Raw genomic sequence first — 17,413 nt, 5'->3', positions numbered from 1 at the left:
GTTTTAATATAGTATAGGAATTTTCATTTTGGAATTTCAATTTTGCATAGGAATTCTTGAAAACTTCTCCAGTGTAATAGTTCCCCAGTGTAAAATTTTCTATTATAAAAGTTCTCCCCCCTAGAAACTTCCCTCCCAATTGAAAATTTTTCCCGTGGGAAATCCTCTTAGGAGAAAATTCACCCCTCACCCTCGTACCGAACCGAAAAATGTATGCATACTTCCCATTAACAAATACTATACGCAAACAATGGACAAATTTTATAACTAAATGGCAGTTCCCGAGGGACTTTGGGGGGGGGGGTATGTTATCTCCAAAAGTAGAACTATTGTACCTTTCGACTATGCTGAACAAAACGGCTATCTCAAAATTTTGATCGGACGACTTTAGAGAAAAAGAAGCGTGGGGGAAGCTAGCTAGTCTCCAATCTTTTTGGTTACTTAAAGCGAAAGCTAAAATTTAATTACCGTTTAAGTGAGCCCTCTTACTATATTCTTGGACCATTGGTTCGATACGGTCATCCCTGGTAAAAAGCACGCATTTGTGATCTTTCTTCTGGCAAAAATTACAAAGTTCCACATCTTTGTATATGGGAGCTTAAAACCTCTACAGTATGGCTTAATTTTCGTTACTCGACTTTTAGGGGGTATTTCACCCCTTTTTGGAAAATTAGGCAAATTTTCTCAGGCTTGTAGCCTTTGACACTAAACTTATTGAATCTTACGGTATATATTTGAAGTCAGTATAATAAGCCTATTCTTTTGTTTTATCTACTGATATCAAAATTCTATTCTTAGAGTTTCGGTTAATATTGTGCCGCGTCGTTCCATGCCTACAGTCTGTTACCAGAAACTGTTTGAAAAAAATTTAATTTATTATATATAGCATTTGCTACAAACTTGCCTTTCTGCTAGCTTTATTAGGCATTTCTGTCTGTTCAGTTTGCATGTGTTGAATAAATAAGATGTTCAGTTTTAAATGTTTTTTTTTCTTTTTTCTTGCTCTTGCAAGTTTCTTTTAGAAAGTAAAGTTGCTATGTTTTGTTTTTCTTTCTGTCAGTTTGGATTTTATTAAGGGAGTATAATATAACCATGGAAATGTTTTCTGGCTACTATGAAATTAAAAATCGTTAAAAAAATAAATGATAATGCTAATAATATATTAATCGTATTTATTACCCCACTCACTGACCGTATTTTAATCAGTAAGCTCAACGAAAATGTGATTTAATTCCTGCTTTTTAGGGCTATAATAAGAGAAAGGTTGAGATGACTAGCACAAGTTCTGCAGATGAAGGATGACATATTGCAAATGATAGTCCTTGTCGACCAACCATCTAGGGCCAAACTAAAAGCAGGTCGTCCCAGAATACGGTGGGGAACTTCTTGGGAGCGGAACTAAAAGTAGGAACTTCTTGGGGTGGTGTTAAGAGGGGGGCTTTAAATAGACTGATATAGAGGAAGAGCCTACGTCGCTGTATTGCCCTCAGGCGGTTTGGTGCTATAGTAAGTTGTTAGTAGTAGCAGTAGTATGCCATTTACTCTTAAATTTATATTTGTTTTGATACAATAATAAGAAAAAAAACAAGCGACGCCACTATTTTTGTTTCTGCTTTTTTCAGCGCCACAACAGCAGTCGACCTCAAAAGGATTGGCTCTTCAGACTAGACTAACACCCTCTGGACCGCCCACTGCAAGTATTCGACCGATGGCAATGCAGACTCGAACTGTTGGTCAGGCAACTCCTATCGTTACCTGTACTGCAACTGAGGTAAAGAAAAAAATATATTGAATCAGTGATAGTATTATTGGATATGCGGTAAAATGCACCCCTGAAGTATAGTTATCATTAAGATATCACCATAGAAATAAAACTAACTAAATTAGGTTAAGAGCAAGGCCGTCACCAGGATATTTTGTCTTGGAGGGAAGGGGGGGGGGGGTAATAAAAAAGAATTTACAAAGCGCATCAAAAACTTGTTTGTCGGACAAATTTTGGGAGTGGTGTCACTCCCAGTCGGCCTTGATTTCGAAGTATTGATGTTAGAATTGGTTGAAAGTTGTCAATTTAGCTACTGGATTTAAAAGAAAAAAGGCCTGTATAAAACGCACTTCTATAATTTGGCAAGATGGATTTTTGAATTTTCAGTGACTAATTCGATGGACCGAATATCAATTCATTCGAGTCATCACACAAATATATATATATATATATATATATATATATATATATATATATATATATATATATATATATATATATATATATACTAGCTGTTGGGGTGGCGCTTCGCGCCACCCCAACACCTAGTTGGTGAGGTGCTTCGCGCCCCCCCAAGCCCCCCAGCGCGCGTAAGTCGTTTACGCGCCATATTAGTTACGTGCCATTGTAGTTGTGTCCCTGTGTCCCACCTGTGAATATAGATAGATTTATATATGTGTTTCAAACTACGTAAAAATTCCAATTGCCAGCAATTGATCTGAAAATGTTTGACCAGAGTCATCGTTTTGCAATCGGACACGCATATTTGTAGTTAATTTTAATATTTTTACGTGTGCCCATAAATTAGAATTTTTCAGGCAAGCATTCATTTCGTCTGCAGGAGTTAAACTACGTAAAAATTGCGAATATACAACATTCTTGGCTTTCCCATTGTCTGTGCATATACAAAGCCGTATGTACTAATAATGACGTCATATGCAAACGCTCTTTTTACAAACAAACAAACATGCATACTTAACCGCTTCATTTGGTTCCAAAACTGTGTCGATTGACTTGTAAAGGACTGCCTGGTCTCGAATCTTGGTCAAAACAATATTGTTGATTTCGTGGACGTCTATATTTTTGGGTGCGAGAATCGCTCTTTCACTTAGCCATTTATTATTTTATAATTTTTTAGAATATTCGGAAATACTTTTTCAATCAATTCATTTTTGGACGTCACTAAATTACAGAAATCAGCAGGCAGTTGTATACGTCCTGAAATTGAGTATCGTATCATAAATGTCTTTTTGTTCCGACGTTAACTTGGAAATGTTATTTTGTACATACGACAATAGATCACTCGTACTGTAACTTTGTTCACGATCCAATTCTACATATGTCGAAACAGCAGCGATACGGTTAGATGAAGGCATTCCCAAATCCTGAAGAGGTTTGTTTGCCATACGTACGCACAAATCTTCTATAATAACTAAAGTGTAGTTATAAATTTCTGATGTAAAATCAAAAGTCATATCTGACGTCTCTAACTGTTTTTGATGGAGTATATCTACGGACATTTTTGACTTATATTTTCCCCATAACTCTGTAGGAGCTGATGGAGAGCAAGTTGTTAAAATGATGCCAAACAATGCACAAATTTCACTTGGGGTTGACGTTTCGCACGCGTCATTGATGCAGTTATCCCAGTGTTGGTCATTCTCCAATAAATTCAGAGCTTGGCATGCACTACGGTAAGTGTCATGTATAGTACCGTTTACAGTTCTCAAATACTCAAAGGATGTCGGACCGGGTACATTCACCAAAAACAGGCGTAGAAAGAAGCATTCATGTTGATTGGGGTGACCGGTATAGAGTCTTCCTATCGTGGTATCTTTGAAGATGGTAGGTTGGCCGTCGACTGACTTACCCTGTTTTCGACGTTCAAATACTTTATTTTTAGTATTCCACGTGTAATACGAAGGCACTTCAGTATACAGCAGTTTTTTTTGCAAAAGAATCATTTTTGCAAAGCGAAAAAAAAGCTGTTAATTTTGTATCCGGTGGATTCAGGGCTCTTTGTTGCACGTTGGTTTCCGAGAAATAAACACGTTGACCATTCTGTAAATGTACCGCTAAGTGAACAACAGCTGGACTACGTTCATGTATCGGAAATGAAAGAATTCGCCAAACAGCTTCATTACTGCTTATGTATCTTCCAGCCTGATATTGTACGATTTCGTCGAAATCTTTGATTTTGGGCTGCAAGCCAGAAACTGCCATGTCACTGCCTTTGTTGACGTATTTACATATGTATTTGATTGCCTTTACGGAGTTACAGTATTCAACGTTTATGTGTGCATTAAATGTTTTTGATAATAATGGGGAATATGGAACAACCCACTGGTTATCTACTTCGATGGTGGTACCGTTGCCATTGTAGGTTCTTCAGTCATTTTACAATTAGAAATTTATCTTTCAACGGTCTTCTTACAATTAAAAATTTGTCTTTGAACGATATTCTTAAATACCTGTGTCCTGGTCTTCATTTATATTCCCTGTGTCCCGGTCGTCATTTGTGTCCCGGTATCCCAGTCTGTAATTTCTCTTTGAGTGTCCCGGTCGTTATTTATATTCCCTCTGTCCCGGTCGTCATTTGTGTCCCGGTCTGTAATTTCTCTTTGAGTGTTTTTCTTTTTAGTATTTGTTAGTTTTTTACATTTTTTCTTTTTTCAGTTTTCTTTTTCTTCTTTATTTTTCAGCTTCACTATGAAATACATATCGCCGAACCTTTGTTTTTTTTTTTAACTAAAATCTGGTAGGCATTGATGACCTTATCCAAGTCAAAATCCCAAACCCAATCATCATCGCTATCATTTTCAGTTTTAATATGTTTTGACTCTCGCTGTCCAGGTGGATCTTCATCTAACTGCGCGGTTTTGCGTTCTTTAGCCTCAAGCCTGTTTCCTTGCTGTTCTTTTGATTCCTCGGCACGCTTTCTTTTCTGACTTTCTCTATCAGCAGCAAGTTTTTTGGCATAGACTCTTTGAGCATCTTCATCGGCTTTTGCCATGGTAAGTTCATCAGTCATTGTAAACTTAAACATTAATAGATTTCTACGTGAACATATATCTTAAATATCTTGAATGACGTCACCGTCAAAGCAAAAATGACGACAACTAATTTCATGACGTCAGCCGACACAGAAACATGACGTCACCTGATCCACAGATCCACAGACAGACAACTTATTTTTATATAGATATATATATATATATATATATATATATATATATATATATATATATATATATATATATATATATATATTAAGTTCAATTGGGTAAGTATTGATGTTTAGTTTAGAAAGTTCAGCAGGTAATGTGGCTTTTTAAAATGAATTTCAATAAATTGGATATAACGATTTTGAATTTTCAACTATAAATTCTATGTTTTATCATGTTTTGTCTTCTTTGTTTTTATTTGATAAAATTTATTTTTTAAATTTTAAGGTAGATTGATATCGTAAATATATTAATAAATTTATTTAGTATGTTTATTTAAGATAAAATTAAACATATTTCTAAAAGATACAAATATATCTGTATAATAAAAATGATGTATCTTATAAATTTTAATTTTTCTTCTTTTAATTATCTTAACGTTTTGCTTTTTGTTTTTGTTTTGAATTGTGCATAATTAACTTAGTTTGGCATCAGTATGTTGGTATATCGGAGGCTACCTTTGATAAGTCCATAAAACGTAAAGGGAAAAAATATTAAACAAATTTCAAAAATTCGGTTAGGTAGGCTAGATTTTTAATTCTCATCCATAAATTTTATGTTTCATCAACCCATTTCTATGAAATTAACCATAATATTGAAAATTTGAGTAGTACAACGTATTGGGGTGTCAGGTTGTTAGTAGTTAAGAGGCTACCTATGTTGAGTCTATAAAACGCAAAGGGAAAAATATAAGAAATAGTATGCACGTGGTGAATCCTTGGCCACCTAAAGCTATTCCCTAAATTCCCCCAAAACTCTGTAAGCCACTTATCGTATCCCTTTTACAGTATCATTATTTTGACAAATTTCAATCATGAAAAATACTTCAAAACAGGAGTCAACAAAAACAAAGAAGATCGGCAATTAATAGTAAAAATTGCAACAGGGTATAAATTAAAGAATAATTATAGAAAGAACGAAAAATATTGGAAAGAGGCACCGATCCACTCGTTGCTATCCATTAATTTATTCCATTAATTGTAGAAAGAACTAAAATATTGCAAAGAGATACTGCTCTATTCCTTACTGTTCATTAATTTGCATCCGAAGAAGAGGCAATTCCCAAAAGAAAGTAAAGTAAGACAGGGAATAATAAAGAGAAAAAGAATAAAGAAGACATAATCAAGAGATCCTGTTTCTGAGAGTGGAACATCGGTGCAAAAGGTAACAATAAATTTCAAAGAACTACGTTTATGGTTCTAGTTCCTACAGCAGTGAAACCCTGTTACGCTGTTGTAGCCTGGACTATAACTAAAACTAATACGTTCAAGGCAAGGCTAGAAGCTTTTGGGCTATGACAGTTAAAATTTTTGAATACGGTAGGATTTGAACCTCTAATCCTTAGATTCCGCTTACATACTGTTTCTCTTTTCAAGTTGGTGTTGAAAAGCTTATTTCTCTTGCCAAAAATGTGAAGAAATTTACTATATTCCAATAGTTTTTTATAATTGAAACTCTTCTTGTCTTAGTGACACCAGTAAATAAAAAAAAAATAAGAATCTGTTATTAAAACTCAAACAATTAAAAGGTTATCCACACTTAAAAAAAATAGCTAATTTAAAATGTTAAATTTTTTTTTTAATATTCAGATTTACCTGATGGACAAGGTTGTTTTCACTTGTACACGCATTCATTCAACATTGTGCTTCCCTCCCCAATAACCCCCCCCCCCTTAACTCTATTTCTGCCTCCCTTTTATAAAAACATATTTAAAAATGCCATTCAATATCAGAATTTTTTTTGAATTTTTCACTTATGTTCAATAATACGATTTAAACTCTCATAACCTTCCAAAAAAAAACAATTTAAAAAATTAATGACAGTAACAGTAAAATAGTAGTAAATTACGGAATAGTAAACCATGGTAAAAATAGTTTAAGGATGGAAAAGTCCCTTAGCCGTTTTTTCTTGACACATTTAACGCCATCTGTCAGAAATTACTAATAGCTTAAAGCTTCTAACTTTATGACGGGTAAAGAAACATTATAATAAATGATTATAGTAAATTATATACTAACATAATAAGTACTAAATTAGCTTATTGTTATTGGTAAATAATGGTAATAGTGATTAATTGTGTTAGTCATAGTGGTAAAATAATAATAAAATAATAATAGTAGTATCAATACAGTATTTTCAAATACTTTGGTTCAGTATATAAAATAGTAGTTTCAATAATCGTAAATGATAGTGCAGTAAATTATTGTTCATTTTTTTTTTAAATAGAACAGTTTCTTTCCCTTGACAAAATATAACTACATCAGTCAGAAGTCACTATAGCTAAAAGTTTATAACTTTCTAACTATTGACTAAAGAAACGTTAATTTGGAATGTACAATCAACATAATCAAGAACTTTTTCAGTAGATTACTAAGAAAAAAGTAAAATAAATTAGTAAATAGGAATAAATGAGTGACTGAATTAAAGCTAGATTTGCTGAATTCAGCTAGTAACGGTAACATTCTGTTCAGTGGGTTCTTCTGAAGGAAGCAATATAATAACAAAAGTATGATACTATTTAATTCACAAGTCAACATTCTTTCCAAATATACTGATCGCTACATTAACAGTTGCGCCCCATCTCCACCAATGAGACCAGATATAGTCGTAGACTATATGCAAGACTGCATGAGGATACTAAGAATTGGATCTTCCCTATATTAGGCTGAATGTATGGAAGTTTTTTTTGCGGAAATAATTTTTCGATTTTGGGGAAATAAAACCTAATGGCTAGAAAAACACCATTTTTTCCTTTTTTCGCTTATTATCAGCTGTTGACAAATAAGTTCGCTTGTTGTCGGTTTTCACTCAGTATTTTGTATTCCATTCAGTACTTTTTGCTTCAGACGAAACGAGTATTTCTGCTTTGTCTGCCTTGTATAAGCTGGCATGTATAAGTTGTAGCATGTTCATTCAGCAAAACTTGTTGATACCATTATTTTAGCTTTTATCTTATCAAATCTAGCTTTTTTTTTATAGTCGTACATTGGCCTCATTTTCATTAGTTTCCTTGAAAAGAAAAATAGACTATGTGTTATTTTTATTACAATTTCAAATATTGCCATTAGTATTTTTCAAAAACTGAAGAACGAAAAGAAAATAGTTTTTCTGTGGTTCTAATAAAAATTGTCTGCAAAAAGTTTTGCTAACTAATGTGTTTTGCTAAAAATATACAAGATTTCTTGTGCTTAAAACTTCGTAGTTTTTCTTTCAATAGCAAGAAAAAAATGAAAAAAGAACAGTCCAAAAAATGATTTTTTACAGTTTCCTTATATTTTTCTATTGCATTTTATTTTTCTTCATTTACTGGTCTTTATCGCTTAATGCCGGTTACGAGGAAACAAGTTACGCCCATCACGAGTAACCTGATACCCAGAAGCACTTAAAGCAACAGTTTGTGATTATAATTATATAAAGATCCGATTATCAGATTATAAAGGTTCTAAGCAATACTGCGATGTTCTGGCCTATAATAAATAAAGTTTCAGTTGGAATTCTTTGAGCTACAATTTGTTTGTCACCCCTTTACATTGTATGAAATAAAACGGCAGCTGGATAAGTTGAATAGTTATTAATACTCATTAGCCCACCTAGCCGAGTTGTTAGTGCGTTAGGCTTCAAATCCTTTGTCTGTGAGGACAGGGGTTCGAGTCCCGGGGTCGCTGGTTATTTGGTTTTGAACGGGGATCAGCGGTGTGACTGTAAGCTCCGCCAGAATCTACCCAGCTCCAAATGAACACCTGGAAAAATCTAGGGGGAAAACATGGAAGGGCCGGATGATTTACCTCCAACCATGCATTGCACTCCGGCCGAAGGGACACTATTGGTCAGCATGCGAAAAAATAAAAAAAAAGTTATAATAACAGTATTTTGACTTTAACATATTCATGTGCTTAAGGTCTAAGGGTTGGTTGCTGCTACTACAAAAAAAAAATATAAGTGTAAGTAAATGATTTCCTTACGTGCTCATGTTTACAAAATGGAGGGTCATGTGTCCTCAGGGCAGAATTCGTTCACAGAACCATCACGAAAGAGACTTGAGGTCTCCATCGAACTTTGTAAGAAGTACAAGCAAGCATCCTGGGTCGGTTTTGTAAATGCCCTGCCATTGTCTTTACAATCCCATTCTAAGCCCCGTATTTTCTAGCCAAAACGCCAGAGGGAACCGGATTCTATGCCCGACGAATCGTTAAAAAAGCGTACCAGGGAAGAAGAACTGTCTCAAGAGCCCGTCATTCAGACTCCAGAAAGTATTCAGAGAGAGGCAGACCTCCGGAGATCTCTGTTAGCAGCACGACGGACTACAGGTTTTGCTGTAACTGTGAAAGAAGGACCCCGATCTGCTGTTGTCCAGCCTTCCTCTTCTGCTATCGAGGAGATAGAAATTAGCAGCGAATCAGGTAGCAGCATGTCATTTTGTCTGCTATCGAGGAGCGAATCAGGTAGCAGCATGTCATTTTGTTTTCTTCTTTTCTCCTTCTTTCTTCTTAAACACATTCTGTTTCTTCGTTTGTTCATAGTGTCAGTGTGCTATCTGTATATGTGTTAGGAGTGTCTATTGACAAACAGCCAAACTATTTTAGCTACAAGCTTTATGTTTTCTGCAGAATGACCTCTAAACCTGGAAATGGTTTTAAGCAGTGTGGCACTTGAATTTTTAGTACTTCTCGTACTTTTTTTCTTCTAACAATATAATTTTAAGGGGATACCTTAGAGAATCATCGTTTCTTGTCCATCATAAACTTTTTCAGTTCTTTGGCCAAACTATTTATAGTCGATTGGGCGGTCTTGCCATAACTTGTAGAGCATAGATATGACATCTGAATAAATAACGGAAAATTTAAAGCCGACACAAGCTTTCCCAGAAATCTTGGAAAAACTTTTCATTTTTTGTGCCGGAGATAAATATATTCAGGTTTAATAAAACTTACATCCTTAGGAAATGTGATTTTTTTTTCGATTAAACGGAGAAGAACTCTTTTTAAAGTTTAGGAAAGGACAGTCTCTGAAAATTTTCGAGCCAACCTGTTTGGCTCGAAAAAAAAAAAAAATCATCTCAAAGGAAGTATCATATGATCGACTTAACAGCTTTAAGAGTTCCCTGTAGTGCTACCCGCTGCACCTAGCCGAAAACTGGGGATGTATTGTTTATTCTATTGGTACATTGAACAGACAGTGCTTTGCTGAACAATTAGCAAAGATTGGTATTTTTCTTTATTTTAAACTAGCCTTTCGTTAGCCTTTCGAATTGTCGACACGAATAAAATTGCTTAACTGTTTTTACCAGAATTTTAAGCCAATATTATTTGACTAATTTGTCTGCTTTGGTAGTTCCCTGTGGTACTGGAAAAGTTTGCTAATGTCCCCTTTGTCTTTGAGACGTTCAGTCGTCGCCGAGACTCGCAAAATGATGTCTAAGGTATTGATTGGCCTAACATACTAGAATCTAACAAGTTATAAGTTATTTACGGATACATGCTTGCAAAAATCCGATTTCACTGTTTTATTTTACCTACCTTAACTCGATTGGGTCTTTAGTCCTTCCAAAAATAGCCCGACGTTGCTCCCCTTTACTCGCTGTTGTTAGTAGCTTTAGATTTTGGCCTACGCTTCTCGTATCATGATGCCACATTTATGTCACTTTATACTTCTACTAGCTACAACTCACTGCAGCACCATGCCTCCTGAGACCAGTATAGCTACGTAAGCTCAACTCCATCCCAGACTGTTCAAAGCCTCCCTTTTTATGCCCTCCCGAGAAGTTCCTATTTTCCTTACATCTTTTTTATGACGTCTTCCTACCCCAACTATAGAGGATCTGCTTCCCATTTAGCCGTAGACGGTTGGCCGAAAAGGGAAAGCTTTGACAATCTGTGATCCTTCATCCACAGAACGTTCCCTAGCTATCTCAACCTTTCTGTCATTATAGCCCTAGAATACGGGATTGAACCGAACTTTTTGTACAGCCTACTGTTTGAGATACAGTATGTCGGGTTGGGCCGGATCAGTCGTTTACCCGAATCAGTCCGTAGGGAATTTCTCTGGAAAACATCTAGCAAATCTCCTTCGTTTTTTTTTTTGGAACGCCCACGCCTCATGTCATCACTGTAGCTTCAAATTTCTAATCTTAGTTACTATTCCGCCTGTTATTCTTCCAAACTTTTTTCATCTGTGAAAAAACACCCTGGGCCTCCGCTATTCTACTTTTAACATCTTCACTACACCCAACGTTCGTTAATCAGAATCAAGAACAAATGTTGTATCGCTTACTAGGCTCTAATTTCCTTTCGGGGTCCTGTTGTTTCTGGATTTCATGGTCTGTCGCTTTATGTTTGTTGTTTTCTTTTCTTCTTTTTTCCTTTTGTTTCTTTTTCTGTTTAGTCTGTGTTTTCACAGTCTATATACACTCTTACGGTTCCAAAATTATCCTGCATAGGTTTTCACATTAATTCCGCAACCAAAAAAATATGTCACGCATCCATTTAGATCAAATCTGTTATTATCAGGGTGGCGATTGTCTTTTACCAGTCTCATTTGTGTAACCCTACAGCCATCTGTCTCAAATATAAACCAACAGTAGCGTGACATTCTGATTTTCTCGAGAAAAAGTGTTTTTCATTGGCTCTCAGTGACGCTTTTACAAAAGGCATAAAATACCACTTTCCCTTTCAGTACCTCATTGGAAAGAGCCTCTGTTTAGTTGAAATCAGTGTCATCTGCGGACTTAATGAATTCGGACTTTGGAAGTTCAGTTCAGTTCAGTATATTAATATCAAAATAAATGGACAACAATAACTCTCTACCCCTACAAGGCTCCATGGCCTTTTACATAGAGGTTAAAACAAAAATAAATAACAAATAAAGAGTCTCTTCTTAAAAAAACAAGAAATCCAATTAAATAACTTTGTGTTATTTTTACTTACCACTTCGTCCTCGAAATCCAAGTCCACACCATCTCCCACCAACACAAAGGTCCCTTTAAGATAAGATAACGTTGCATCTTAAAAATGGTAATTTCAAACGGATCTACCTAACTTATGGTTCACGTCAAAAATTACTAATAAGTAAAATATAAAACTCTAATGCCCCCGTGCAGTCGATTTCTTTGGGCTAGGGTGGAAATGAATGTTTATAATAATTATTGAAAATGGCAATTTGCTCTGGCTCTTTTTCCAGCGGGTTAATAGTGGTGGGTGCTTTTTATGGCATTTTCTATCTTCCAAGTGACATATAGCGATTGCAAATTCTAATTCTGTCGGTCTGTCGGTCCCGGTTTTGCTAGTTTAGGCACTTCCAGATAAGCTAGGATGGTGAAATTTGGCAGGCGTATCAGGGACCAGACCAGATGAAATTAGAAATTGTCGTTTTGCCGATTCGACCATCTGAGGGAAGTGGGGGAATGGTTAATTAAAATTTTTTTAGAAAAAATGAAGTATTTTTAACTTACGAACGGGTGATCGGTTCTTAATGAAATTTGATGTTTGGAAGTATATCGTGTCTCAGAGCTCTTATTTTAAATCCCGACTGGATCTGGTGACATTTGGGGGAGTTGGATGGGGAAACCTAAAATCTTGGAAAACGCTTAGAGTGGAGGAATTGAGATGAAACTTGGGGGGGGGGGGAAATAAGCACAAGTCCTGGATACGTGATTGACATAACCTGAACGGATCTGCTCTCTTTGGGGGAGTTGGGGGGAGGGTAATTCTGAAAAAATTAGAAAAAATGAGGTGTTTTTAAGTTACGAAAGAGTGATCGGATCTTAATCAAATTTCATATTTAGAAGGACCTCGTAACTCAGATCTCTCGTTTTAAATCCCGATCGGATCCAGTGTCGTTGGGGGGGGGGTCAGATATCTTGGAAATGGTCTTAGAGTGGAGAGATCAGGATGAGACTTGGTGGTAAGAATAAGCACAAGTCTAAGATACGTGACTTACATAACTGATCTGGATCCAGTGACACTTGGGGGGGGGGGTTGCAGGGAGAAACCGGAAATCTTGGAAAACGTGAAAATTGAGATATTTTTATCTTACGAATGGGTGATTGGATCTTAATGAAACTGGATATACAGAAAGATCTTATGTCTCAAATGGTCCATTTTTAGTTTGAATCGTATCCGGGGACAAGGGGGGTTGGAGGGGGAAACAGAAATCTTGGAAACTGGGAATCTTGGAAAAAGCTTCGAGTAGAGAGATTATTATGAAACTTGATGGGAAGAATAAGCACAAGTTATAGCTTACTGTAGAAAAAAAGCAGAAGCTTCTACGTGTTTGAAGAGCCATAAATAGGAAAACGGACTGAACAAGAAGAAAAAGAGATTTTGCTTTCTTACAACTACTGGCTAAATTGTGGCAAAATTTCATTCGTTTACAACTGTGTTCTTTTTTTGTAATTCAAGTGCATGATTAGTCAAGTTTTAAAGAAACAAATTACCACACCTTTATTTGTTCTCCTCTGTGGAATTAAGTCAATAAAAAGAAATTCAACCTCATTGGTCCTTCTGATTGAAATTTTTAACCAGCAAAAAAAGCAAACTTGAGTCTCAAGATTTTTACTTTCAGAAATTATCTCTCTTTTTCTATGGATTGAGCTATGTGAGAGAGCTTGGTGTGTTTGGAAATGGCTGCTAAGATATTATGTTTATCACAAAATGGTGACACATAGCCTTTCAAAATACTCCAGCCGTAGCATGAACCAACCAAATCGAGTCCATTCACTTGAGACCGAATAAAGTTAATAATTATATATGAACTATATTTATTTCACATTCATACATATTTTATTACATAAATCTATATAGATAATTATATTATATATACATTAAGTCTTTTCTCCTAGCTAATGAAAACGAGGCCACTGTCGGTGAAGAAATGATGGCAATAAATGAGCAACGTGGTGAGCTTGAGCATCCAGAATCAAGTCTTGCTGAACAGCCATCAAGAAGTGAGATTGGTGATGAAAATGGCGAAGTTCCACTATCAAAAGGCTCAAGTCCAAAGAAACAAAGGAGTGGAGATAGCAGCAACGAAACGGACACCTCAACTCAGGTACGGCTCCTAAATCATCCCTTAATAATTAGTTGATTGTTCTTTAATCATTAGTTTGTGTGTCTACGTCTATCCATTCTCTGTCCAACTCAATCACCTTCCTCCCCACCTTTAATTTTTTGGGGGCTAAATCGGAGATACATAATATCGGAGAACGCAGTAGTGGTAAGATCGTTTTGTTAAAAGTTATGTAAACATTCCCATTTGAAACCAACAGGATTTACTTTAAACTGTTTTCCATTTTTATTTTTCTGTTTTTCTTCCTTTTTATTGTTTTTTGGTTTTGTTGTTTTTTTTCTTTTCTGGCTAGTGTAATTCCACTTTTTATAAATATAAATGTATTTTTTCCATTCTTTTGAAAAATATGATGGCAGTCAAGACGTTGCTTTTACACGAGTATTTTTCCAACATAACCAGGGTTCGGGTTTCAAAGCTTAAATTTGGCTCTTTTTTTCTTTTTTTGTGAAACTGGAAAGAAAAAATGGCAATTTCTTTTGAAAGTGAGAACGGAATTAGAATTTAGTTGTGCAGACTGGCAGAAAAGCAACCAGGGGCATTGCGTTTTCGTGTTGCTGAGAATGAAATGCTAGAGGCAGATGATCCCAGAAAAAATTGCTTTTTGCTTATTTGCAGAAAAGGCCAAATTGAGTTTGGCTTTATTTTGTCACCCAAGTAGTATGTAGAGACGCAGATATGCTGAAAAAAGTGTATGTTCTGCTTATTCTAGGTGAAGAGAAAGAAAGAAGGATGCTGCTTTTCCCACATTGCTGAAAAAGAAACAGTAGGATAGTAGGAGTGATGATCCCAGAAAAGTTTGCTTTTTACTTATTGACAAAAAGGCCAAATGTGGCTTTTTCTTTCTTTTTTTCACCCTGGTATTATGATGCATAATTCCTAGCAACCATCTGTCACCCTTCATCTATACAAACGTACCAATAAAGTTCCTTTCATTATACCCGTAGAAAGTCGCATTGAACCATGTTTCTTGTACAGCTTATTATGTGATATACATTCAGTCAAAGCCTTTCGAAGCGCCCGCTTTTTGGAATCGTATTCGACCACTGCCCTTACCTTCGTTTATTTCTTCATATTCGTGGAGTAATTTGATGTCTAGTAATAAGTTTAAGTCTTATGATGATTGACATTTTCTTTGTAACAATTTTTTTGCAAAACACTTAAGATGTTCATTAACCTAACCTGCATTAAGACTCCTTGGCTCACTTATTGCCAGTGATCACTCCCTTTTTATGGGGGATTGATTGAATCAAATACTTATAAAGTTTGGCATTTGGCATCTAATCACTAACTCAAAGGTCAAGTTGGCTGAATTTTGTAGTCCAGGTTTGGTACTAAAATTTCAGAACCATAGGTATATAAAAATTTAGGAAAAATTGGAAATTCAATTTTTGATTCAAAATACTTCCTTATACACTCATACGGTTTTTGGTCGTAACGGGGGCCAAATTAAAAAAAAAAAAAGTCGGTCAAAAATCTACGAAAAATCTCTTCTTTGAAGGTTTTGTTGTCTACAGCAATCTACAAACATTTGAATTTAATGGGTAAAAAAGCATTGACAAATTTAACTAATTTATATTGCTTGTTTCTTTTAACGGTTTACCATGGTAACACAACAAAAACCGCGTATTACCCTAAAAAATTTCTAACTTCGAACCATCCAAAAGAAAAATATTAGAAAATTGCGGTTGTCAGATATAAATATACCTAAGATGGGCCAGGAGGGTTATAATATTTTTGATATTTTGATGTCCTTGGTATTTTAAGCATTTCGCTTATAGATTTCAACTATTTCGTGCGAGAAAAGCAGGGGTTGGGACTAAACTTTAGCTATTTAGTGTTTCAAACGTTACCTTAAATTTTTAAATTTTGTATAGAAATTTAATAGAAAAAACATCAGTTACACATCAAGGGCTGCAAATTATTATTAAGAACCTCAGTTCTGAGTTCAGCACCTACAATTTTGGGTGCTGGAGTTGGAGTCAGTACCTTCAATACTTTATGTTTTGGTGACGTTTCCACCCCCCACCCTCCAACCCTTTTTTGAAGTTTGTCCAATTACCATAATAAGTAACTAGCTATACTGTTTATTTTCAAATAATCCGTTTTATTGAGGTTATCTTTTTTCTCAAAGGTCGCTGCTCGTCCTTTCTTGTTTTGTGTTTCACCTGCCATGGAGGGACAGACATCTGGAACTCGTGACATTGAGGCCACGGACGCTGGTCAACTTGAAGAAGGGAAAGGCTTGGAAGTTTTATTTGAGGAAGGGGCTGAGGTATCTACATCTGGTCAAGAAGCATCAGCCGGGGATGGGACAGAGATGGTTGATTCCCCAGCTAGTGGTAAGACCCTTATTAGTCCTTCTCTTCTTTAAGACCTTTTTTCTTTAGGGCTCTAGAACAGTGACAAATTATTTTGCATTACTGAGGAAGGGGAACTTGAATAGTGCTCAAAAAAGTTTGACAAGGGTCGGTCGGAAACCAGGCTGAGTATAGGTGGTTGGGGATAAGATACTTTTTTACCCCCCTTTTTTTTAATACTTTTGCTATTTCCTGGGGTGAGGGGGCTCTAAAATATAGCGTAGCTATTCTGCCTAACTGAGAAAGAGATGTTTAAAGTCCTTATAATGGTTCAATAAAGGTTTGATACCCCCAGGTTGTGTTCTTGGAGTCCATTAAGATGCAACGAATTGTTTTCCAAGTGGATTTCAAGACTCGGCGCGCTAGATATATTCTAGGGTAAGGGGGGGTGAGGTATGATGGATAAATTGCGTTTATGCTGTGGCCTAAATATTTATTTATATTAATTTTTGACGAATATGTGGCTCTCGGACAAATCTTGAGAATTATCACTTAGAAAAAAAGGTTTTTCTAGATATGCACACATTCACCAGATTATTACATGAGTCTGGCTTAGAGAGGGTAAATTGTGTCAGATATTTGGAGGGTTGTGTGTATTGTGATGTCTTGGAAATTATGATGATATTTTTCATCACATTCTTATAGGTAATAATCAACTGTACGGAGTGTCTATTAGAATCTTTTATGCTGTACCGTCAACTTCACTTACTTTTGCTTGTCTCAGGACGTAAGCCCTTCACCCCTGGTGTTATAACTTGGTACTTGGTGCTATGACCTGGATGACAATTGAGTGCCATGCTGTTCGGTCTTCCATGTGTGGTGTATTGACCACCAACGATTATTTATCTTATCTTTGCCCGTGGTGTTGAAAGTCCCCAAACGGTTCCAAGTCTTTCTTGACTGTATTGAGCCAGAATTAATGTAAAGATTAGTATTAAATTTAACACCTGAAAGTTGTTCTATGCACAAGGGAACTGTCGCTGAAAATGAAGCTGGTCAGAAATTAA

The 17,413-nt window shown here is 35.7% G+C and overlaps 1 protein-coding gene across 2 annotated transcripts in view; it reads left to right on the top strand.

The window, feature by feature from the left end:
- The first annotated feature begins 6 nt into the window (after nucleotides 1–6).
- The window catches only part of LOC136026161 (ATP-dependent DNA helicase Q1-like), a 103,896-nt gene continuing 86,489 nt past the window's right edge, over nucleotides 7–17,413 (top strand). Inside the window, exons 1-4 of one of the 2 annotated variants that reach the window (XM_065702467.1) lie at nucleotides 7–1,771; nucleotides 9,134–9,386; nucleotides 13,823–14,031; nucleotides 16,181–16,388. In XM_065702467.1, the coding sequence (XP_065558539.1) occupies nucleotides 1,709–1,771; nucleotides 9,134–9,386; nucleotides 13,823–14,031; nucleotides 16,181–16,388 (733 nt within the window). In that variant the 5' untranslated portion in view covers nucleotides 7–1,708. Of the gene's footprint in view, nucleotides 1,772–9,133; nucleotides 9,429–13,822; nucleotides 14,032–16,180; nucleotides 16,389–17,413 lie in introns of both variants that reach the window. The other variant, XM_065702466.1, reaches the window with a different exon arrangement.

Source organism: Artemia franciscana, chromosome 4 (assembly GCF_032884065.1).
Source record: "Artemia franciscana chromosome 4, ASM3288406v1, whole genome shotgun sequence".
Taxonomy (NCBI): Eukaryota; Metazoa; Arthropoda; class Branchiopoda; order Anostraca; family Artemiidae; genus Artemia; species Artemia franciscana.
Note: the sequence above shows the minus strand (reverse complement) of the source record. Positions and strands in the feature narration are given on the sequence as shown.